At 47.6% G+C, this 24,804-nt stretch overlaps 1 protein-coding gene across 1 annotated transcript in view; it reads right to left on the bottom strand.

The window, feature by feature from the left end:
* Nucleotides 1-24,804, bottom strand: part of arhgap20b (Rho GTPase activating protein 20b) — a 181,622-nt gene that overhangs the window by 119,413 nt on the left and 37,405 nt on the right. Inside the window, exon 2 of the mRNA XM_070882683.1 lies at nt 3,513-3,602. Within this exon, the coding sequence (XP_070738784.1) occupies nt 3,513-3,595 (83 nt within the window). The 5' untranslated portion in view covers nt 3,596-3,602. The remainder of the gene's footprint in view (nt 1-3,512; nt 3,603-24,804) is intronic.

Raw genomic sequence — 24,804 nt, 5'->3', positions numbered from 1 at the left:
CATTATTTTACAAGTTTCAATAAGATCACCTCTCATTCTTCTGAACTCCAATGTGTATAGGCCCAACCTATCCACATAAGTCAACCCCCTCATCTCCGGAATCAACCTAGTGAACCTTCTCTGAACAACCTCCAATGCAAGTATATATTTCCTTAAATACGGAGAACAAAACTGTATGCAGTATTCCAGGCGTGGCCTCACCAATACCCTGTACAGTTGTAGCAGGACATTTGCCCCCACATGCAGCCTCTTAGCTTGATAGTGTGTAAAGATCTTCAAAATAAAACAGACTATGGAGCACTTATATGGTAATGCAAGAAACTATTTCAAGTATTAGCTTATTTGTCAGAGGATCAATGAATCCAGTAATACACCCATGCAGAAAAGCACATTTACACTAAAAATTTAAAATTGGACTTAACAGACTAGAGAACTTACAGGTCAAATTCAAAGAAGATAACCAATGGAATTGAAAGGTTCATTATTGATTGTTGATAAGAAGAATGATAAATTCTGAATTTGATTAGACCCCACAAACAGCTGGTAAAGAACATAAGAATTAGGAACAGGAGTAGGCCATCTAGCCCCTCGAGCCTGCTCTGCCATTCAACAAGATCATGGCGGATCTGGCCGTGGACTCAGCTCCACTTATCCGCCTGCTCCCCGTAACCCTTAATTCCCTTATTAGTTAAAAATCTATCTATCTGTGACTTGAATACATTCACTGAGCTAGCCTCAACTGTGTCCTTGGGCAGAGAATTCCACAGATTCACAACCCTCTGGGAGAAGAAATTCCTTCTCAACTCGGTTTTAAATTGGCTCCCCCATATTTGAGGCTGTACCCCCTAGTTCTAGTCTCCCCGACCAGTGGAAACAACCTCTCTGCCTCTATCTTGTCTATCCCTTTCATTATTTTAAATGTTTCTAGAAGATCACCCCTCATCCTTCTGAACTCCAACGAGTAAAGACCCAGTCTACTCAATCTATCATCATAAGGTAACCCCCTCATCTCCGGAATCAGCCTAGTGAATCGTCTCTGTACCCCCTATAAAGCTAGTATATCCTTCCTTAAGTAAGGTGACCAAAACTGCACGCAGTACTCCAGGTGCAGCCTCACCAATACCCTGTACAGTTGCAGCAGGACCTCCCTGCTTTTGTACTCCATCCCTCTCGCAATGAAGGCCAACATTCCATTCACCTTCCTGATTACCTGCTGCACCTGCAAACTAACTTTTTGGGTTTTCATGCACAAGGATCCCCAGGTCCCTCTGCACCGCAGCATGTTGTAATTTCTCCCCATTCAAATAGTATTCCCTTTTTTTGTTTTTTTTCCCAAGCTGGATGACCTCACACTTTCCGACATTGTATTCCATATGCCAAACCTTAGCCCATTCGCTTAACCTATCTAAATCTCTTTGCAGCCTCTCTGTGTCCTCCACACAACCCGCTTTCCCACTAATCTTTGTGTCATCTGCAAATTTTGTTACACTACACTCTGTCCCCTCTTCCAGGTCATCTATGTATATTGTAAACAGTTGTGGTCCCAGCACCGATCCCTGTGGCACACCACTAACCATCGATTTCCAACCCGAAAAGGACCCATTTATCCCGACTCTCTGCTTTCTGTTAGCCAGCCAATTCTCTATCCATGCTAATACATTTCCTCTGACTCCGCGTACCTTTATCTTCTGCAGTAACCTTTTGTGTGGCACCTTATCAAATGCCTTTTGAAAATCTAAATACACCACATCCATCGGTACACCTCTATCCACCATGCTCGTTATATCCTCAATAAGAATTCCAGTAAATTAGTTAAACACAATTTCCCCTTCATAAATCCATGTTGCGTCTGCTTGATTGCACTATTCCTATCTAGATGTCCCGCTATTTCTTCCTTAATGATAGTTTCAAGCATTTTCCCCACTACAGATGTTAAACTAACCGGCCTATAGTTACCTGCCTTTTGTCTGTCCCCTTTTTTAAACAGAGGCGTTACATTAGCTGCTTTCCAATCCGTTGGTACCTCCCCAGAGTCCAGAGAATTTTGGTAGATTATAACGAATGCATCTGCTATAACTTCTGCCATCTCTTTTAATACCCTGGGATGCATTTCATCAGGACCAGGGGACTTGTCTACCTTGAGTCCCATTAGCCTGTCCAGCACTACCCCCCTAGTGATAGTGATTGTCTCAAGGTCCTCCCTTCCCACATTCCTGTGACCAGCAATTTCTGGCATGGTTTTTGTGTCTTCCACTGTGAAGACCGAAGCAAAATAATTGTTTAAGGTCTCAGCCATTTCCACATTTCCCATTATTAAATCCCCCTTCTCATCTTCTAAGGGACCAACATTTACTTTAGTCACTCTTTTCCGTTTTATATATCTGTAAAAGCTTTTACTATCCATTTTTATGTTTTGCGCAAGTTTACCTTCGTAATCTATCTTTCCTTTCTTTATTGCTTTCTTAGTCATTCTTTGCTGTCGTTTAAAATTTTCCCAATCTTCTATTTTCCCACTAACCTTGGCCACCTTATATGCATTGGTTTTTAATTTGATACTCTCCTTTATTTCCTTGGTTATGCACGGCTGGTTATCCCTTCTCTTACCGCCCTTCTTTTTCACTGGAATATATTTTCATTGGAATATATTTAAGGAAACATTCAAACTTTCAACATGAGAAATTTATGATACAGGATGCTAATGCATTAATATTTTAGTAAGTTAGTCGCATCTTCATGTTTCTTGGTAATAATCGGTAAATGCACTAACCACCACACCATTAAGTTACACAACCCAGACCTTTTCTGATTCGATTCCTTTTTTAAAAAAAAACATAGAATTTACAGCACAGAAACCAGCTATTTTTCCCAACAGGTCCAAGCTGGTGTTTATGTCCTACACGAGCCTCGTCATCTCACCCTTCATGTGGATTACACTGACTTAGCTGGATAACAGTTGCCCCCAACTATGGAGAGGTAAATTAGTTTGAGTTACTAATTCGGTGACCTGTGATGGAAAGTGCACGTGTGTGGACACTAGGTGTGGACAGCATTAGGCTTGGTTACGATGCTATCAAGACAGAAAGTGAGTAGATTAGGAGCAAAATAAGTTAGCATTCAAAATATTTGCAGCCATGTGTGTAAATTTAGCATCTCTCCTATAGTCAACAATAGGGATTGGAGTATTGGAGAAAATGATGATGATAAATAGTTCATATAGATTTGTTGTGATGCACAATTGCAGTCTGCTAACATTCAAATCCTCAAAGGGTACAGCTGGTCAGTTAATACCTAAAAGAGAATACTTGGTTAATATTTCAGGTTCAGGTGTAGTAGACCTGCTTTCGATTGGAGTTTTTTAATTGACACTTCCGGCATTGAAGACTTTTCTTTTCACCATCCTGTTAAATTTGTGACGTATTTTCTCTGGTATTCTGCGCCACTGACTCAATGACGTCAGTAAAACCACTCAAATGTTTACCATAATTTAATTATTCAGGAAATAAAAATCTCACCTGGATGGTGTTCTCGATTTGCTGAGTGCTTTACTGATGGCCATAGTGGGTGCTGAGCGTCTCCTCTCGATTACAGGCTTCATTCTCTGTCTGAGAAAAAGAGAACAATAATTACATATCGTCATCTTTGCTTTTTAAGATTGATCTGCAGTCCACAGTATAAAATCCCTGTACTATATTTCCATTTCTTATCACAACCTCATCATAAATCCAGTATTTTCTATGAAATTGCAAATTCTGCGATATATAAATGTTAACAGGAAAATGTAGAATAATTCTATGAATGATATGGTACAGTACATTCCCTTTAAGCATACAATTAATTGACTGTTTTATGAAAGATTATCGACCTGAAGTGTTAACTCGGTTTCACTCTTCACAGATGCTGCCTGACCTACTGAGTATTTCCAGTATTTTCTGTTTTTATTTCAGAATTCCAGCATCTGCAGTATTTTGCTTTTGATTAATTGACTATCAGTTTTTAAAATCCTTATACACTTAAGGTGAAGAGATGCAAAGACTATAGTTTGTAGTCTTTGCAATCGGTGGGGAAAAAGAGAGGACAGTTCAAAGAAGGTAGACTTAAATGGGGTTTATACATGGACTCCATTGTTCAATCTGTGAGGTAACACGCTTCAGTGATTATCACTGAAATGCTTTCATTTCTGTGTGCAGCCCTAGAATTCATAGGTGATTTCAGAGGTGGGCACCGGAGGGACTGGAGTGCATCATCACGCCCGGCAACCAAATTTTAATTTGATTTTACGTTTTAAAGTTTAATTTGTTTTAATTGCCGGTGCTTTTAGTGTCCCCTTCCCTTTTATAGGGGGCACTGGGAAAATTGTGATTTTAGTGCCCCAAAAAAAAAAGAAAAACACAAAAAAACCAAAAAAAGGAAAAAAAGGGCCTTGTAAATGTCTGGTGTGTCACCCAGGTCGGGTGGCACGGTTTAATGTTTTATGTTTTGTAGGTAGACTCTAAAAGAGTTTCCTAGGTGATTTCAACCCAAATCAGCTGGTTCTTCTTCAACCACAACCTATAGCAGATGAGACATTAAAGTGAGACTCTCAATGGGCTTTTTAAAAGATCTCATGGCATTATTTGAAGAAAAGCAGAGGTGGCCTTGTTAACATTTTTCCCTCAACCAACACCTAAAAAAACAGATGATCTGGTCATTTACTTCAATGTTGCTTGTGGGACCTTGCTATGCACAAAGTGGCTGCCATGTTTCCTGTTGTCTCAAATAAAGCAATGTGACTGAGTACTGTAGACTTGAGTAAGTGTGACCTTAGTCTCTTTATTCTGACTTCAGAGTGCTGGCATAGCATGGGAGACCTGCTTATATGCAGTGCTCCCAAGGGATGCTGGGATCCCGTGGGACTCCAACAGATGCGCCCTCTGGTGGCGGTAGAATGCTGGTTACAAGGTGTTGCATACATAATATCACTTCCCCCCCCCCCAAAAGTCAATAGTACACGTATTTACAGGGTGATACGATCTGGGGCTTTCCACTCCCTAGTCGATCGCCTCGGTACAAACACAGGTGCAGGTGAGTTGATTGGGCCTTGCTGGGCTGCTGGGGATGATGAGTTCAGCTTCATGGTCAACCGTGATGTCGGTTGCCACTTGTGTGTGTATCGGAGGGTCGAAGTTGGTGGTGTCCTCTTCAGGTTGCTCGTGGCTGTCTGTGAAGAGCAGTTTGGTTTGGTCCAAATGCTTTCTGCAAGTTAGTCCATTTGCAAGTTTGATCTCAAACACCCTACTCCCTTCTTTGGCTGCGACAGTGCCAGCAAGCCGTTTGGGACCATGTCCATAGTTGATTACAAATACAGGGTCATTGACTTCAATATCGCGTGACAAATTTGCGCAATCATGGTACATGCTTTGTTGATGCTGCCTACCCTCGACATGATCATGGAGATCAGGGTGGACTAGAGAGAGCCTTGTTTTGAGTGCCCTTTTCATGAGCAGTTCGGCAGGAGGAACCCTGGTGAGCGAGTGGGGTCTTGTGCGGTAGCTCAGCAGGACTCGGGACAGGCGGGTCTGTAGGTAGCCTTCTGACATGCGTTTCAAGCTTTGCTTGATGGTTTGGACTGCCCATTCTGCCTGGCCATTGGATGCGGGCTTGAATGGGGCAGATTTGATGTGCTTGATCCCATTGCGGGTCATGAATGCCTTGAATTCAGCGCTGGTGAAGCACGGCCCATTGTCGTTGACTAGGACATCAGGCAGGCCATGCGTGGCAAACATGGCTCGTAGGCTTTCGATGGTGGCCGTGGACGTGCTTACAGACGTTATTGCACACTCAATCCATTTTGAATAAGCAGCAACAGCAACCAAAAACACTTTGCTTAGAAACGGGATCGCGAAGTCAACGTGGATCCTAGACCACGGTTTGGAGGGCCATGACCACAAACTTAGCGATGCCTCCCTGGGTGCATTGCTCAGTTGAGAGCAAGTGTTGCATTGGCGCACGCAAGACTTCAAATCTGAGTCGATGCCGGGTCACCACACATGGGATCTGGCTATAACTTTCATCATTACTATGCCTGGGTGGGTACTGTGTAGGTCGCGTATGAATGTTTCCCTGCCTTTCTTAGGCAAAACCATGTGATTACCCCACAAAAGACAGTCCGCCTGTATGAACATTTTGTCTTTGCGCCGCTGGAATGGCTTGATCTCTTCATGCATCTCCACTGAGACGTTGGACCAGCTCCCATGGAGGACACAGTTTTGTACAAGGGACAGTAAAGGATCCTGGCTGGTCCAGGTCCTGATCTGGCAGGCCTTAATGGGTGACTTTTCGTTTTCAAATGCATCCATCACCAAGAGCAAGTCTGCAGGCTGTGCCATTTCCACCCCGGTGGTGGGCAATGGTAGCCGACTGAGAGCATCAGCGCAGTTCTCTGTGCCTGGCCTGTGGCGAATTACATAGTTATATGCAGACAGCGTAAGTGCCCATCTTTGGATGCGAGCAGAGGCATTGGTATTAATACCTTTGCTCTCTGAGAATAGAGATATGAGCAGTTTATGGTCAGTTTCTAACTCGAACGTAAGCCCAAACAGATACTGGTGCATTTTTTTCACCCCGTAAACGCATGCTAGAGCTTTTTTTTCAATCATGCTGTAGGCCCTTTTGGTCTTGGACAAACTCCTAGACACATAAGCGACCGGTTGCAATGTTCCCGATTCGTTTGCTTGTTGTAACACACACCCGACCCCGTACGAAGATGCATCGCAAGCTAGCACTAAACGTTTACATGGGTCATACAGAACAAGCAGTTTGTTGGAACATAACAGATTCCTGGCTTTCTCAAAAGAAGTCTCTTGTGATTTCCCCCACACTTAGTCATCTCCCTTGCGTAGCAAGGTGCTTAACCCGGGTTGAAAATTACTAAAATAATTGAGGTGTCCCAGGAACGACTGCAGCTCCATCACGTTCTGTGGTTTCGGCGCGTTCTTGATGGCCTCCGTCTTGGCGCGGTGGGTCTGATGCCGTCTGCCATGATTCTTCTCCCTAAGAACTTGACCTGTGGTGCCAGGAAAACACACCGAGCATTTCAACCTGAGTCCCACACGATCTAGCCGACTTAGAACCTCTTCCAGGTTCTGCAAGTGTTCGATGATGTCCCGACCTGTGATCAATATGTTGTCCTGGAAAACCACGGTGCACGGAACCGACTTTAGCAGGCTCTCCATGTTCCTTTGAAAAATAGCCACGGCCGATCGAATCCCAAACAGGCATCTATTGTAGATGAACAGACCTTTGTGCGTGTTGATGCAGGTGAGGCCTTTCGACGATTCCTCCAGCTCCTGCGTCATGTAGGCCGAGGTCAGGTCCAACTTGGTGACCGTCTTTCCTCCAGCCAGGGTCGCAAATAGGTCGTCTGCCTTGGGTAGCGGGTACTGGTCCTGCAGCGAAAAACGGTTAATCGTTATTTTATAGACCCCACAAATTCTGACGTGCCATCGCCCTTGAGAACTGGAACAATCGGACTGGCCCACTCGTTGAACTCAACCGGCGCGATGATGCCTTCTCGTTGCAGCCTGTCCAGCTCGATCTCCACTTTCTCTCGCATCATGTATGGCACCACACCTGCCTTGTGATGGATGAGTCGTGTACCGGGAACCAAGTGGATCTGCACCTTCGCCCCAGAGAAATTTCCAATGCCTGGCTCAAACAATGACAGGAACTTGCTCAAAACCTGGGCACATAAGGCGTCATCGACAGACAAAAACGCTCGGATGTCGTCCCAGTTCTAGCGGATTTTTCCCAGCCAGCTTCTGCCGAACTGTATGGGGCCATCTACTGGTACAATCCATAGTGGGAGTTCGTGCACCGCTCCATCATAGGAGACTTGTACCAGTGCACTGCCAATTACAGGGATCAGCTCTTTAGTGTAAGTTCTCAGCTTTGTATGAATAGGGCTCAGCTTGGGCCTTTGTGCCTTGTTGCACCACAGCCTCTCGAAGGCCTTTTTGCTCATGATAGACTGACTCGCACCCATGTCCAATTCCATGGATACTGGAATTCCGTTCAGTTCAACTTTTAACATGATCGGTGGACATTTCGTGGTGAAGGTGTGTACACCGTACACTTCTGCCTCCTCGGTTCGAGTCTCTAGTTCAGTTTGATCTGCCATGGATTGGTCTTCCTCTGCAACGTGGTGGTTTGCAGGGTTTGCAGCTCATCTGCACATTCGCTGGAGGTGTCCCCTTGTTCCAAAGCCTTTGCACGCATAGTGTTTGAAGCGGCATTGATGAGCTCGATGATCACCTCCACAGCGCCAACATTACCTCGCATTAATGCTTGATGGCGGACTCTGAGTCATCTGAGGTCATGCAGCTGCAGACATGTACGTTCTGCCATATGCATTCCTGCCTGAAAACGACGTTACATTGTACACAGTACTTGCTGATGCATCTTTATGCTGCAAAATTTGTTTGGTGTTATCGCTGGTGAACCTAAGCTGCTTTGCTTAGGTTCGGTGTTTCAACAGTCAATAGTTTGCGAAGGATAACCTCATGGCCAATGCTAAGCACAAAAAAGTCTCTTAGCATTCGCTCCAGGAATCCATCGAATTCGCAATGTCCTGCAAAGCACCTTAGTTCGGCGACGTAGCTCGCCACTTCCTGACCTTCAGACCGTTGACATGTATAAAATCGATACTTTGCCATCAGAATGCTTCAGATTTAGATGCACCCGGACCAGCGTACACAGTTCTTCATACGATTTGGTTGTTGGTTCACTGGGGCAAGATAATTCTTCATGAGGCCATAGGTTGTTGCCCCGCAGACGGTGAGGAGGATCGCCCTTCGTTTGGCAGCGTTCTCATTCCCTTCCAGCTCGTTGGCCACGAAGTATTGGTCGAGTTGCTCCACGAAGGCTTCCCAATCGTCACCTTCTGAGAATTTCTCCAGGATACCAACAGTTCTCTGCATTTTTGTGTGATGGTTCGTTATCTATTACTCGTCGCCAGTTGTTATGTCTCAAATAAAGCAATGTGACTGAGTACTGTAGACTTGAGTAAATGTGACCTTAGTCTCTTTATTCTGACTCTAGAGTGGTCGCATAGCATGGGAGGCCTGCTTATATGCAGTGCTCCCAAGAGATGCTGGGATTTCTTGGGACTCCAACAGATGCGCCCTCTGGTGGCGGTAGAATGCTGGTTACAAGGTGTTGCATATATAACATCTCCTACATTATAACAGTGATTACATTTCAAAATTACTTCATTAGCCGTAAAGTCCTTTGGGATGTCCTAAGGTCATGAAAGACACTATATAAATGCAAGTTCTTTCTTTCCTTACTTACTTACTTTTGCAAAGCATCTTTTTTTTGTCTATGTCTTTGGTATAAACAAAATACAAGTGGGGACTCACTACATACAATATTTATCTAGTGGGCTGCTGATGTATATCCTTCATGTACACTTTGGTTAAGTGGAGTGGACTTTACTGTAAATCATCTGTCTCGGTCTACTTCAAAACTGCAAACATCTAACTCTATTACAACACTAATAAATGATATACAATATCTGAATGGTACCCATTAACCAAGAGACATTGAAACTCTGAATCTCAATGGACTCTCCTGCCTCCAGAAAGAGTTGCACACAGGATCGAGATCACCCTTGGGTCTGGACATTAGCCTGACTGCTCAAATGTTCTGACACTCACCTTGCTTTCTCTCACTGAGAAAGCAAGAGACAACTATGGAGGCAGAACTATCCCAGTGGTCACTATCGTGTTACTTAATGCCCTTTATTAAAAGTATAGGTCCTCTTGTTTTATTGTAAGGTGTTCACTTTTGGGATGAAGATGGAATAGTCTTGCATCCATAACAGTCTCGCAAATGCTTTTGCTCTCGATAAAGGACAAAATAAACGGCAAGAATACTTGAAAATCTCACAGCCAGGTCGCCTGTGAAGAGACAGAGGGGGCAAAATTTGGTAGCGCTGCGTTTGAGGCGCTAAGTTTTATATGTTTGAACATTTAGCGCCCGGCGATATGGTTGGCAATATTATGGGAAATGGCCTCAGTGGGGCGCTGCAGGGGCGCTATTACTGGGGCTGTACCCAATTTCAGCTGACTTTCATTCACTGATAATCAGCCTGCTGCTCATTCCAGTTCTTAAAGGGGATGTCATTTCGGGCAGCACGTGCTCATTCTCATCATTTCTGGAGTTGACTGAGAGCTGCAAGGAAGGTCTGCGGTGGCTGCTCCAAGACCTCATGCAAGGGCCACTCGTTTCAATGACCTGGCATTGGAGACACTGGTGGGGGCAGTGGAGAGAAGGAGGGAGGCACTGTTCCCTCCATCTGGGAGACGGCCAACGCCACAGGTTTTTAGGACCATGTGGGCAGAGGTGGCTGCGGAGATGTCAGCCTCAGTCGGGTGGTCAAGGTGAGTACATGTTTCCACAACTCTTACATACCAGCCTCTGAGCCTCTGTCTGTGAACAGTCTGCAAACCAGCACTTAACCCAACAGACAATCACCAAACATTTGTGCCTGCGCACAATCACATATTCATTTCACGCCTTGCCTATATTCACAGCTATTTAACCATGGCAGGCATATCTTCCACATAGATAACTGGACTCTTACTCACACAGGTTCCTTTCTTTTGCAGGCCAAGATGGCACACAACAGGATGGAGCAGCAGCGGACTGAAGGGGGTGGGGGGGAGGAAGCTGAACTGCGGCAGCGGACTGATCTGGAAGAGCGAGTGCTGCGGCTCATTGGCCCGCAGGTGGTGGGCACCGTGGCCGGCGGAGATGTCGAGCCCGCTGGGGGCACCAATGGTATCCTCATCCCCTCTTCTCATCCCACTTCTCCCTTAACCCAGAAGGCCTTATGACTTTCCAGCTCCTCATTCTGTCTGCCTTCCTTGCTCCATTCCCGCCCCCTGCCCTCACCTTAACGTGACTCTTGTGCCACTTAAACTTTCAGATAATCAGCCAGCAGATGAGCAACCTGTGCCTGAGCCACCCCCCCAACCTAGTCACGAGGGAGGTGGAGGAGGGGAGGAGGAGGAGGAGCCGAGCACTGCGTCACTGCTTCTCTCACCTGCAGGCACCAGCTCAGATATTGGCACTACGCAGTCTTTGGAGGTTAGCTTAGTGCAGGGTTCTGGGTGATGCAGCGGGCCCATGTAGCAGGCTGCAGCACAGTCAAGGGGAAAGGGAAGCTCGGGGGGCCATCTCCCTGGAGGGCGAATTTGCACGCGAGTTCTGCTGCACAGGACTCAGATATGGACCTCGATGGGAAGGCGTTCACACAAAGGGTGATTGCCATGCGCTCTGACATGATAGGTGCAATTGCAAGGTTTCCCGAGAGCCTGGCGGAAGTGGTAAGGAGCGTCCCGCATTGTACACAGCTCTGCACAGACCATGGAGCCCATCATTGCCAATGTGCGGACGATGGACTCCCAGACAGACCGTGCAGATCCAAACTTCGTGACTCATGTCACGGGCGATGTGGCAGCTTCCATTGTAGCACAGGCGGAAACAACGCAAATCTTGGTGCTGCAATAGAGTCAATGGTTGCTCGCATGGATGCTCAGACTGCTCTCATGCAGTCTCAGCTTAATGCCACGCAATGTCTTGGTGATGTCATGCAGTCTCAGCTGGATGCCACGCAGGCTCTGACTGCTGCCAGTGTCGCTGGGTCCACCACAGTCGACCGGGGCTCACACGCTGTCACAGCAGCCCAGCAATCTGTGCTGCAGCAGATTGGTGGAGATGCTGAGGTGCTGCCCCGGGGGAGTGGCATTGGGTCAGTGGAGCAGGAATCTGCTGTCCTCTCTCAGGATGACAGCATTCCTGATCCTACAACTGCCATTCCACCATTGCACTTGTCGCTACCTGTCACCCAGCCAGCCCAGACTGACGCCGCCCAGCCTGAGGTGGTGCAGTCTGCAGCCGGGCCTTCCAGGCCCAGAGCTGGTCGAAGGTGTCCTACAAGGCCATCTGCAGTCTCTGGTTCTGACACACAGCAGCCTTCCAGCAGCCATGCTGCAGCCACAGAGGAATCACTGCGGAGAAGTATTAGAATCGGTGGACGAACAAGGGGCTATAAGGAAATGCACAAGGGCGATGAATAAATAGACAGATATAAATGTTATTGTTGTTTGATAAATGTTGATTGGAATGTTTAGTGTTTTCTGTTGGCTCTCATTTCAGTCTTGGGGCTTTGGTTTGGGAGGGAAATTGATGTGGTGATGGGGATGTCCACAGGAACCGGGAATGTGATGGAAATCAGCGGAAACGAGCTCTGATGAGATGGTCACGGACCCACCTTGCAGGATCGCGATGCCTCCTTCATTGCGGCTGTTGCTGCTCCTGCTCCTTCTCCTCATCCTCCTGTTGCTCATCCTCCTGTTCCTCCTGGTCCTCCGCCTGGCCCTCCTCTTCCTCCTCCTCCTGCTGAGGTGGTGCGGCTATGCCTGCTGGCAATGGTTGTGCCCTCATGATGGCCAGGTTGAGCAGCATGCAGGAAACAATGTCGAATAGGGACGCTCGCTCAGGCAAGTACTGCACTATTCCTCCCGAGTGGTCAAGGCAGCGGAACCGTTGCTTGAGCACTCCGATGGTCTGCTCAATGATGTTCCTGGTGGTGGCATGGCTCTCATTGTATGAATTCTGGGAAGGAGCAGTGGGATTGCGGAGGGGAGTCGTGAGCCAGGTGGCTAGCGGATAGCCCTCGTCTCTGAGCAGCCAGCCGCGAGCTTAATTTGGGAGCTGGAACAGAGCTGTCACACCAGTCTACCACAGGATGAAAGCATCGTGGCTGCTGCCAGGATAGCGGGCATTCACGGTCTGTATTCTGCATGTGTGGTCCCACACCAAATGGACATTCAGGGGTAGCCTTTGCGGTTATGGAAGATCTCAGGATTGTGATGCAGTGCCCTCAAACCGACGTGGATGCAGTCAATGACACCCTGCACCATGGGGAAGCCCGATATCCTGGCAAAGCCACATGGTTGCTCGTGCTGCTTCTCTCTGCTCATGGGGAAGGAGATGTAGTCCCTCCTCCTTCTGTACAGTGCATCTGTGACCTCGCGGATGGAGCAATGGAAGGCAAATTGGGAGATGGTGGAGATATCCCCTGTTGCTCCCTGGAACAATCCATTGGCATAGAAATTGAGCGCGATGGTGCCCTTGACCGCCACTGAGAGAGCCGTCCTCACCCTGGTCTGAGGCTCGAGGTCTGGTTGCAGCAGATGGCAGAGCTCTGTGACCACGTCCTTCCTGAAACACAACCTTCGCACACACTGCTCCTCAGTGAAATTAATGTAGGAGAACTGCTGGCGGAATACCCAGGGAGAGTAAGGCCTCTTGTTGCCAGCCCTGTGTTGCCTTCTTCCTCTGGCAACATGTTGATGTGCTTGTTGCTGTGTTGCTGCCTGTGTTTGTCTGTCCCTTTCCCTTTGCCTGTCCCTTTCCCTCTCCATGTGCCTCCCCCTGTGGTGGTGCCTCTCTTTGTCATTGCCTTTCTCGCTCCCTCTCGCGATGTCTTCCCCTCTGTAATTGGCGGCACCTTTGCCTCCGGCGAAGTATCGTCTGACGGTGAAGTCAGAGCAGGAGGTCGAGTGCCAGCACAGCCCACATGACAGAAATGGTTGAACGTTGAAAATGTCAGGAATGATACAGGGGGAAAGGTAGGAGGCAGAAGAACCTTTGAGCTATAAATCGCTGCAATTGGTCCACCAGCCACTCTGCCTAACTGTTGGAAAGCAAAAACAAGTAATGGCCGACAGAAAATAGTCCAAGGTGGCGCCTTTAAATAGCGCTGGCGCATCCGGTTCCCGACTGCAACGCGACTGCAAGCTGTCGTTGGCATTGCCAGGCCATAAGGTAGGTTGCGTGGGGCAATTTAACTTCCGGGGCGGTAAGAGGGTGATGCGCATGGCGATGACATCATCGTCGCCGCACGCAGCTGAGCGGGGCGCTGCCTCATCACACCTCCACAAAACCCTCGCCCAATTCCACGGGGGACGATTTTTGCGCTGCGCCCGGGCGCATTCTATTTAGAACCATCGATAATTTCGGCCCCAGAGAAATATAGAAAAAATCAAAGAAAGAGAAAAGGAATAGAAAGAGAACACGTCAATACAACTTAACCATCTCCTGTGCCCCTGGGACAAACACAGCTTGCTGCTTTTAACAATGGTGTAAGTGGATGTCTTATATTCCTTTGCTAGGATTCTGCCAAGATTGACAGTGTGCCTGTGCCTGTGTGCCTGTTTGCTGCTTAGAGTTTCAGGCTGAGTGTTGCAAGATCTACATTGTTGCACCACTAGGCTTGGCATCTATCTGTTAAGCAGTTATAATGATGACATTTTTTTATATTCAATTTTCTTCCCTCCTCAACATGTTTGGCTACCGACTATTCTTTGCAAAATTGTCAGAAGAAGTACCACTCATCGCTGATAATCTTGCTCTGGCAAATAACATTGAGCTCTTAAGAGGTTTTCCACTATATGTGCTGATTAATCACAAATGTATTGTAACTGATATGTTAGTTAATAAAAAGTCTATCCACCCGAAGAAGAATCCATTGTGAAACTGAAAGTTTGGGCATACTTTCATTCTTATGGTAGTAATAAGAAAACATTGGTGCTTCCCCCCATGAAAATGCTGACAGGCTATTGAACTACAATGGGCATCAGAGCTGAGTTTGATTGTATTGTCACCCAATGTCCACACAGTTGCACCTTTCAGCAGAAGTAGCTGGATAACATTCAGGACGTGGAACCCGGACTGATTTGATCTTTCACTCTGTAACCGGTTGCTGTGCTCCAGCTCCTGCCTCAGCTGAACTCTGAAAACTCAGCACAGACTGAAGGCCAAGCGTGGCATGTTCTAAGTGCATTACTGGGACATTCTTTTTGTAGTCTTTACCGATAAGACCAAAATCTTTTCAACAGACTTGATAAAGTTAAAATATCTGAAAAATCTAGAAGAGGTGTGGTCAGATTCTGAGAACGCCTTCCTATGTATCTGAAGAGACTGGCAAGGCTCTGGAAGCAGCGGAAAAAAAGAAATGGAGTACTTTCATAATGCCTTACCATATTGTCAAAATGTCTCAGGGTGCCTCGTGAATGACTCACTTTTGGTGTAGAGACCGTTACTATATAAGCAAAAGCAAAAATGTGAGGCTTGTAGGAAAATTTGTTCCTTAGAACCCAACCAGAATCAGTCACCTCATAAAAGTTCCATGTTCATAGTTCTAATTTAATCTTTTCATTTGCTGAAAATCAGTCAGCAGCGCGTGTGAAAACCACTGCGCATGCACCAATGAAAGTCCATAAACTGCCCGATTACAAAGGATTGATGGTTCTTGCCCCTATTCATCGCGCTGGTTCCCAGATGTCCTGTCTCAAGCCAAACTCAACAGCACTAAACAATTCAGGCAGGATGGACTTCTCCAGATTATGTAACATATGCACTCATTTAATTGCTTGGAAGCAATTTCTATATTTTCACAGATACATAAACTAAATTGAGATGTTATTCCTCAATAACATAAGGGAAGTTGTATCGACCTTATGACTACTGAACTTCCTCTGGATCTTGTAGCACAGATCCAATAGCTGCTAATAATGCAAAGTGAATTTCAATTCTGTATAATTAAACTAAAGGAAACAGAAATTATGAAATACAAAGATAATTTCTTTAATACCTATGGAGACATGAATGCCAAAGAACCTTCTCTGAAAGAAAAAATCATTGCAGCCTATAGAAAATGTGCTGGCTAGCTATTGGACCATGGAAGGCACATTCTGTAATCACTTGATCCTATTCTCACTCAACATCAGCACACATGTGCTTTCCAGCAGGGGTCAGTAGATCATGGTCAGGAACAGGAATATTGACGAATGTTTCCCCTCCTAACCCAGGCAAAGTAGAACACTTCACTGTCCTGAATGAGATCAGCAAATGGAATTCAATGGGAGATCGCCTGGTCTGTGTAGCTCAGTAAAACACTGGGCTCGATTCCGCCCAACACCCCTGAGTGGTGATCGGGTGATCAGCAGAATGCACCTACCAGCTGCACGATAGTCGATGGTTGGCCCAATCCATTTTGTGGGCCGGGCCTTGTTAGCATAGAGCCGACAGCCTTACATCAGAACATAAGAAATAGGAGCAGGAGTAGGCCATTTGGCCCCTTGAGCCTGCTCCGCCATTTAATAAGATCATGGCTGATCTAATCTTGAGCTCAGCTCCACTACCCTGCCCGCCCCCCATAACCCTTCAGTCCCTTATCGTTCAAAAATCTGTCTATCTCCACCTTAAATATATTCAACGACCCAGCCTCCACAGCTCTATGGGGCAGAGAATTCCACAGATTTACAACCCTCTGAGAGAAGAAATTGCTCCTAATCTCAGTTCTAAATGGGCGACCCCTTATTCTTAAATTATGTCCCCTATTTCTAAATTCCCCCACGAGTAGAAATATCCTCTCTGCATCTACCCTGTCGAGCCCCATCAGTATCTTATATGTTTCAATAAGATCACCTCTCATTCTTCTAAACACCAATGAGTATAGGCCCAACCTGCTCAATCTTTCATCATAAGTCAACCCCCTCATCTCAGGCATCAACCGAGTGAACCTTCTCTGAACTGCCTCCAATGCAAGTATATCCTTCCTTAAATAAGGAGACCAAAACTGTACGCAGTACTCTAGGTGTGGTCTCACCAATACCCTGTACAGTTGTAGCAGGGCTTCTCTGCTTTTATACTCCATCCCCCTTGCAATAAAGGCTAACATTCCATTTGCCTTCCTGATTACTTGCCGTTCCTGACCACGATCTACTGATCCCTGCTGGAAAGTGCATGTGTGGTAAAGGAGCACCCCGAGGCTGCCCGCCAGGTCCCGCTGCAATATCAGGCCATCTGTGAGCCGGAAGAAGTTAGATCCGGAAAGAGTCCTTTCTCGGGAGGGAGGAGGGACCCAATGTGGCAGCAGACCAAGTTGTTTATGTGGAGTCTGGAGGAATAGAAAATGCAGGTTGAAGTAGTGAAGCTTGCTGCATCTTTGCTGAGATGAATGAAGGGTTCCAAGTAATATGTAAACAGCCTGCTTATGTAAGACACCAGCCTCGCCTTTCCCAATGTTCCTCCTGGCTTAGGCTAATCATGTTGGATGATCCCCCCCCTGGTCTTGTTCCACTGCTTCATGTTCTGTGCCATCATGCCCCGCAGAAAGAGATGATGAGAGTTAATAAGTGGCTGTTTAAGGGGAGATGCGTTGGGTTGGTGCATGTAGTGCATGTGTCGGAGGTGTAGAAGAGGCAAGGTGAAATGAGGAATAGGGATGTGCTGAATGTGAAGGGAGGTGTGTGCAATGTGGTGAGGAAGGAGTGGTGGGAAGAGTTGGCAGTTGTGCAAGTGGTAGAATGTGAGACCGAATGGTGTTAGTGTGTGGTGTGAGGAGAGCAAAGGAAGAGGTGAGCATGCTTGTGGTAAGAAAGAGAGGTGTTGCAGTATGATAGGAAGTTGAAGGATATGATGAAGGGGAGGCAATTGTTGAGAGTTGTGGGGAGGGGGTGAAAGGAGTGTTGCGAGGTGCTGCTTGAGAGGGGTGATGAGATGAAAAAATGTACTCACCCTTGCTTCTCATGTGAGGTCATTGTACTTCTTTCGGCATTGCAGATATGTCCTGGGAGTAATGCTGGTGGCATTGACCCTGTCCATGACCTCTGTCCAAGCCTGGACCATTGTTGTCCTTGGGACATTCTTGCCGGTGGTGAGGAAGAGGACCTCTCTCCTTTTCCCGATTTCCTCAAATACAACCTGCAAGGTGGCGTCGGGGTGTGTGTGGGGGGGGAGGGGGGGGGTGGTGGGCGCCAGCTCTTCTGCTTATCTCTCTCTCTCTTTCTGTGCCAAGCACTGCAGTTTCGGGAAAGTCCTCTTCCCTCCCAGACCAATCAAATGAAGTTACACAGCAAGAAATGCAAGCTGGGATGATCTAACTCAATGGCGGAACATGTTTGAGGGGTTGAATGGTCCACTGCTGTTCCTATGAACTTCATGAATGATGGTTTTCATTCCTGTTTGCTACTTGCTGATTTGTACGTGCCCTTTCTGATTTGTGACTGTTTTAGGAATTAAATGTTTAATCCAATCAGCTGTGAGAAACCTGCATCTTCAGCATCATCATCGTAGGCAGTCGCTCAAAATCGAGGAAGACTTCCACTCTAAAAGTGAGTTCTTAGAGTGGAAGTCTTCCTCGATTTTGAGCGACTGCCTATGATGATGATGCTGAAGATGCAGGTTTCTCACAGCTGATTGGATTAAACATTTAATTCCTAAAACAGTCACAAATCAGAAAGGGCACGTACAAATCAGCAAGTAGCAAACAGGAATGAACAGTCCAATACGGGAATTACAGTCTCTGTCACAGGTGGGACAGACAGTTGTTGGAGGAAAGGGTGGGTGGGACCAGTTTGCCGCACGCTCTCTCCACTGCCTGCGCTTGTTTTCCGCATGCGCTCGGCGATGAGACTCGAGGTGCTCAGCGTCTTCCCAGATGTACTTCCTCCACTTAGGGTGGTCTTTGGCCAGGGACTTGCAGGTGTTGGTGGGGATGTTGCATTTTATCAAGGAGACTTTGAGGGTGTCCTTGAAACGTTTCTTCTGCCCACCTGGGGCTCACTTACTGTGTAGGAGTTCCGAGTAGAGTGTTTGCTTTGGGAGTCTTGTGTCAGGCATGCGAACAATGTGGCCTGCCCAGCGGAGCTGGTCGAGTGTGGTCAGTGCTTCGATGCTGGGGATGTTGGCCTGATCGAGGACACTAACGTTGGTGTGTCTGTCCTCGCAGGGGATTTGCAGGTATTTCTCCAGCGATTTGAGGTGTCTACTGTATATGGTCCACGTCTCTGAGCCATACAGGAGGGTGGGTATCACTACAGCCCTGTAGACCATGAACTTCGTGGCAGATTTGAGGGCCTGATCTTCGAACACTCTTTTCCTCAGGCGGTCGAAGGCTGTGCTGGCGCACTGGAGGTGGTGTTGAGAACCTCATCGTTGATGTCTGCCCTTGCTGATAATAGGCTCCCGAGGTACGGAAAGTGGTCCACGTTGTCCAGAGCTGTGCCGTGGATCTTGATGACTGGGGGGCAGTGCTGTGTGACTGACAAAGTACATGCTATATGATAATGCTTACAGTAAGATGGATGGAAAGGAGTGTTGTACCATGTAATGTACAATATATTTTCCTTTAAAGGCGGGCCTAATTCCCCGTAAGGCCACAGGGTCTAAATATTGTTAAGTAAGCAGAGTCATGATTAATCATTTGTCAGGAACGTTGCAGAATGTTCTTATGATTAGCAGACTGCAATTTGGAAGTTTCCAGCATTTTAAGACTCTGTGTCTGTAACAAAGTGACATCTGAAATGAGACGTAAGAAATGTGGTGCCTCCATAATAGGAATACCATTTTTAATATATTACTAGCAGATCTCCCACATTGCTCACAGTTCATCAGAGGTTTATAAGAACAGGAGTTTTGCCAAGTAGTATTGCAAGGGATATTGAGTTACCAGCATTGGGGATGGTCCTGGCTTCAGGTAAAACAGGATTAGACGTCCCTGTGATGCCCTCCATGGGAACCTGCTGGGGACACTCACTGTTTAAGCTCACATAAGAAGAATGGGCACTTTGATGAGGTACTTGATGCGCAACCAACAACAGGACTCAAGCCAGAATCAGCATCTTCTGGAGCGGATGCAATCGGGAAGAAGAGAAAGAGCAAATAGAGCCCAGAATTTTTGAAATACCTACTTTAGTTCCAAGTTATAGACAAGACCCATATTGTCCCTTGCACTATAAGCATGGTGAGATAACACAAGGAGAAACTTTCTTAGAATATTTGCAGTTTAAATGTAAACCTGGATCCTCCTACGGAAATGAAAGAAAAAAACTTTATTTTATTCATCCTCGGGATATGGGCGTCACTGGCAAGGCCAGAATTTATTTCCCATACCTAGTTGCCCTGGTTTGATACAACGTGGTGGCTCGCTAGGCCATTTTAAAGGAGAGCTAAGAGTTAACCACGTTGGTTCTGGAGTCATATTGACATTCCAAAGTACTTTGCAGCCATGAATGACCTTTGAAGTGTAATCACTGTTGTTTTGTAGGCAAGTGTGGCAGCCAATTTGAGGCCTCAGTTGAATTGTGTATTAAAATGTGATTATCAGAGATTAAAATAATTTTTCAGACGTAACTTTCGTACTCTAACACCCAATATTTTTTGCCCTGGAGACAGTATGTATATTTTACGCTAACAGTTGCATTTAAACCAGCATTGGATCATCATCATAGGCAGTCCCGCAGAATGAGGAAGACTTGCTTCCACTCTAAAAATGAGTCCTGAGGTGGCTGAACAGACCAATACGAGAACCACAGTCTCCGTCACAGGTGGAACAGATAGTCATTGAGGTAAAGGGTGGGTGGGGCTGGTTTGCCGCACGCTCTTTCCGCTACCTGCACTTGATTTCTGCATGCTCTCGGCGGTGAGACTCGAGGTGCTCAGCGCCCTCCCGGATGCACTTCCTCCACTTAGGGCGGTCTTTGGCCAAGGACTCCCAGGTGTCAGGGGGGATGTTGCACTTTATCAGGGAGGCTTTGAGGGTGTCCTTGAAACATTTCCTCTGCCCACCTTTGGCTCGTTTGCCGTGAAGGAGTTCCGAGTAGAGCGCTTGCTTTGGGAGTCTAATGTCTGGCATGTGAACAATGTCGCCTGCCCAGCAGAGCTGATCAAGTGCCTCAGGAAACAGCATTGAATAGAATGAAGGTAAAGAGCAATGTAAGTTAGATGTGTGAAGTCCTTACACAATACCACAAGTCCACACGAGGCACATTCTATGGACAAGGTCACTCTGTGACCTGCACCTTTATTCACAGGACCAAGAAGTGATGACCCTGCGTGGTACCTCCCTTTATATACCTGGATGACCAGGTAAGGAGTGTCTCCCACAAGTTCACCCCCTGTGGTCAATGTGTGCATTTCTCAAGTATATACAGTATTGCAGTGTTGTTACATGAAGGTTACATACATGACATCACCTCCCCCCCCCCCCCACCCCCCCAACATCTTATTGGGATCATAGGTTAAGTCTCTCGGGTGGTCTGCGCTCCCTCGTGGAGCGCTGCAGTTAGGGCTCTGGTTGTTGAGCCTTGGCCTGAGTGTCTGTCACCTGAGGTGATTCCGGCCTGTCCGGGCTGACCACAGGGACTGTGCATGCTGCTGAATGTTCTTGTTGCTCGTTCACTGGCGGTGGTGTGAATACCATCTCATGATCTTCCTCAGGTTCCTCAGAGTCCATGCTGAACCTTCTTTTTTACTTGGTCCAGATGCTTGCGACATATCTGCCCATTGTTAAGTTTAACCACTATGACCCTATTCCCCTCTTTGTCTATTACAGTACCTTCAAGCTATTTGAGCCCCAAAGAGTGATTGAGAACAAATACTGGGTCACCAATTTCTATACATCTCCCCCTTGAATTACGGTCACGGTAATCATTTTGGGACTGGCGCTTGTCTTCAACAATGTCGGACAAGACAGAATGAATGAGGGACAGCCGAGTTTTCAGTGTACGTTTCATAAGGAGCTCTGCGGTCGGGACCTATAGGCCAGCAGGAGGCGTGATAGGCAGCATTGAAGGGAGGGACTTTGAATCCTGAGCATGCCTTGTTTTATGATTTGGACCGCACGTTCCGCCTGGCCATTGGAGGCCGGCTTGAACGGTGCTGTCCTGACATGGTTGATGCCATTACCCGACATGAACTCCCGGAATTCGTAGCTAGTGAAGCATGGGCCATTATCGCTAACAAGGATGTCCGGCAAACCGTGGGTCGCAAAGATCACACGCAGACTCTCCACAGTGGTGGATGTCGTGCACGAATTCAAAATGATGCACTCGATCCATTTCGAGTACACATCAACCACGATGAGAAACATTTTCCCCATGAACGGGCCCGCGTAGTCTATGTGAATGCGTGACAATGGCCTGGTGGGCCAGGGCCACGGGCTGAGCGGGGCCTCCCTGGGGGCATTATCTAGCTGGGCACACGTCGTGCACCTGCGAACACAGTGTTCCAGGTCTGAATCAATTCCCGGCCACCAAACGTGTGACCGGGCAATGGCCTTCATCAGCACAATGCCTGGGTGCTCGCTGTGGAGTTCCCTGATGAAAGCTTCCTTGCCCCTCTGGGGCATGACTACCCGGCTGCCCCATAGTAGGCAGTCGGCTTGGATGGAGAGCTCATCCATTCGCCTGTGAAACAGTCTGACCTCCTCGGGGCATGCTCCGTGTGCGGGCGCCCAATCCCCAGTCAGGACACATTTCTTAATCAAAGATAGGAGGGGATCTCTGTTGGTCCAGATTTTTACCCGGCGGGCTGTGATGGGGGAGCCTGCTCTGTCAAAGGCATCAACGGCCATGACATCTCAGCGCTTTGCTCCGCTGCCCCCTCAGTGGTGGCCAGTGGAAGCCAGCTGAGCGCGTCAGTGCAGTTTTCGCTGCCCGGGCGGTGATGGATGGTGTAGTCATACGCAGCCAGCGTGAGAGCCCATCGCTGTGTGCGAGCTGACGCATTGGCATTGACAGCCTTTCTGTCTGACAACAGGGATGTTAATGGCTTGTGGTCCATTTCTAATTCGAACCTCCTGCCAAAAATGAACTGGTGCATCTTTTTCACCCCATAGACACATGCGAGTGCTTCCTTCTCAACCATCCCATATCCACATTCTGCTTGAGAGAGCGACCTGGAGGCATAAGCCACAGGTGGTAGTTGTCCCTCAGCATTATACTGCTGCAACACATACCCAACCCCATAGGACGATGCATCACATGTCAGAACCAATTTCTTACAGGGGTTGTACAGGGTCAACAACCTATTTGAACAGTGTAAGTTACGCGCCCGATTGAAAGCCCGTTCTTGACAGTCCCCCCAAAACCCATCGCAACTCTTACGCAGGAGCACGTGTAGCGGCTCCAACAATGTGCTTAAGTTCGGCAGAAAGTTCCCGAAATAGTTCAACAGTCCCAGAAATTAACGCAACTCCGATGTGTTGCAGGGCCTGGGCGCTCGTCGAATCGCCTCTGTTTTGGATTCGGTAGGCCGAATCCTGCCTGCAGCAACCCTCCTGCCCAGAAACTCGACTTCGGGAGCCAAAAACAGACACTTAGGTTTCTTGAGTCGCAGGCCTACCCGGTCCAGTCAGCGTAGCACCTCTTCCAGCTTGTGGAGGTGTTCCTCGGTGTCCCGACCCGTGATGAGGATAGCATCCTGGAACACGATCATTCCAGGAAAGGATTTGAGCAGGCTTTCCATGTTTCTTTGAAAGATCGCGGCCGCTGATCGAATGCCAAACAGTCCCTTGTGTGTGGTGATGGTGGTCAGTAGTTTGGATTCGTCGGCCAGTTCTTGGGTCATGTAGGCTGAAATGAGGTCCAACTTGGTGAACAGCTTGCCGCCTGCCAGCGTGGCAAAAAGATCTTACACTCTCGGAAGCGGGTGTTCGTCTTGTAGGGACACCCAGTTGATAGTGGCCTTGTAGTCGCCACAGATCCTGACCGAGCCATCCGCTTTTAGGACGGGAACAATGGGATTCGCCCAGTCGCTGAATTCAACGGGCGAGATGATGCTCTCTCTCAGCAAACGGTCCAATTCGCTCTCAATTTTCTCCCGCATCACATACAGCACAGCTCTGGCTTTGTGGTGCACTGGACTGGCGACCGGGGTGATGCAAATCACTACTTTAGTACCTTTGAACGTCCCAACACCAGGTTGGAATAGCAACTCAAATTGCTGTAGGACCTGTGAGCATGAACTTCGCTCCACAGATGACACTGCGTGCACATCGCCCCATTTCCAGTTCATCTCAGCTAACCAGCTCCTCCCAAACAGTGCGGGACCATTGCCTGGGACAATCCAGAGCGGCAGCCGGTTCACCGATCCATTGTGTGTGACAGCCAACATTGCACTGCCTAGCACTGGAATGATTTATTTGGTGTACATCCGTAGTTGAGTCTCAATGCGTTCTAGTTTGGGTCTGCTGGCTTTGAGTGGCCATAGCTTTTTGAATTGTTGAACGCTCATGAGTGACTGGCTGGCCCCCGTGTTCAGCTCCATGCGTACCAGCATGCCGTTTAATAGGACCTTCATCATCATAGGTATATGAGCTGTGAATGTTTGCCACATGAACCCACTGAACTTCAGCGTCCATTGATTTGCCCCACGCGCCATCCTGCCTCGCAGACCCCTCTCCTGGTCCATCCGCCTCGTAAATTAGCCTTGTCGCAGGCTTCCTGCACATTCTGGCTTAATGGTCAGTGAGGTTACAATTTCTGCAGGTGAACTGTTGAAACTTGCAAGTCCTAGCAGCATGTCTGCCCCCACATCTCCAGCATGAACTGAGATTCCCATTGTTGTGAACAAAAGAGCTGTTACCAAGCATTCCTCACTGATTGTCCTTTTGACTGCTCTTGAGCACCCTGTTAGTGGGTGTCAATGGCCCCATCCCGGGCCGCATTGTCCACTGGGGGCGCGTAAATGTTCGTTCAGCCTGCCATTGTCTGTGTTGAAAACCTGTTCTGGGGTCTATTGCTGCCTGGGGTGTGTCGAACTGCCCTTGCCTGCCTACTGGGCTCTGAGTCGCGTTTATGATATTGACCCCCTGATCCATCGCCACGTTGGAGTCAGAGTTGCGCACGTATATTATCTTGATTTCCTCCTCCCCCGCCATAAAAGTCTGAGCCAGCAATGCCGCCACTTCCA

This window comes from Pristiophorus japonicus, chromosome 6 (genome assembly GCF_044704955.1).
Source record: "Pristiophorus japonicus isolate sPriJap1 chromosome 6, sPriJap1.hap1, whole genome shotgun sequence".
Taxonomy (NCBI): domain Eukaryota; kingdom Metazoa; phylum Chordata; class Chondrichthyes; family Pristiophoridae; genus Pristiophorus; species Pristiophorus japonicus.
Note: the sequence above shows the minus strand (reverse complement) of the source record. Positions and strands in the feature narration are given on the sequence as shown.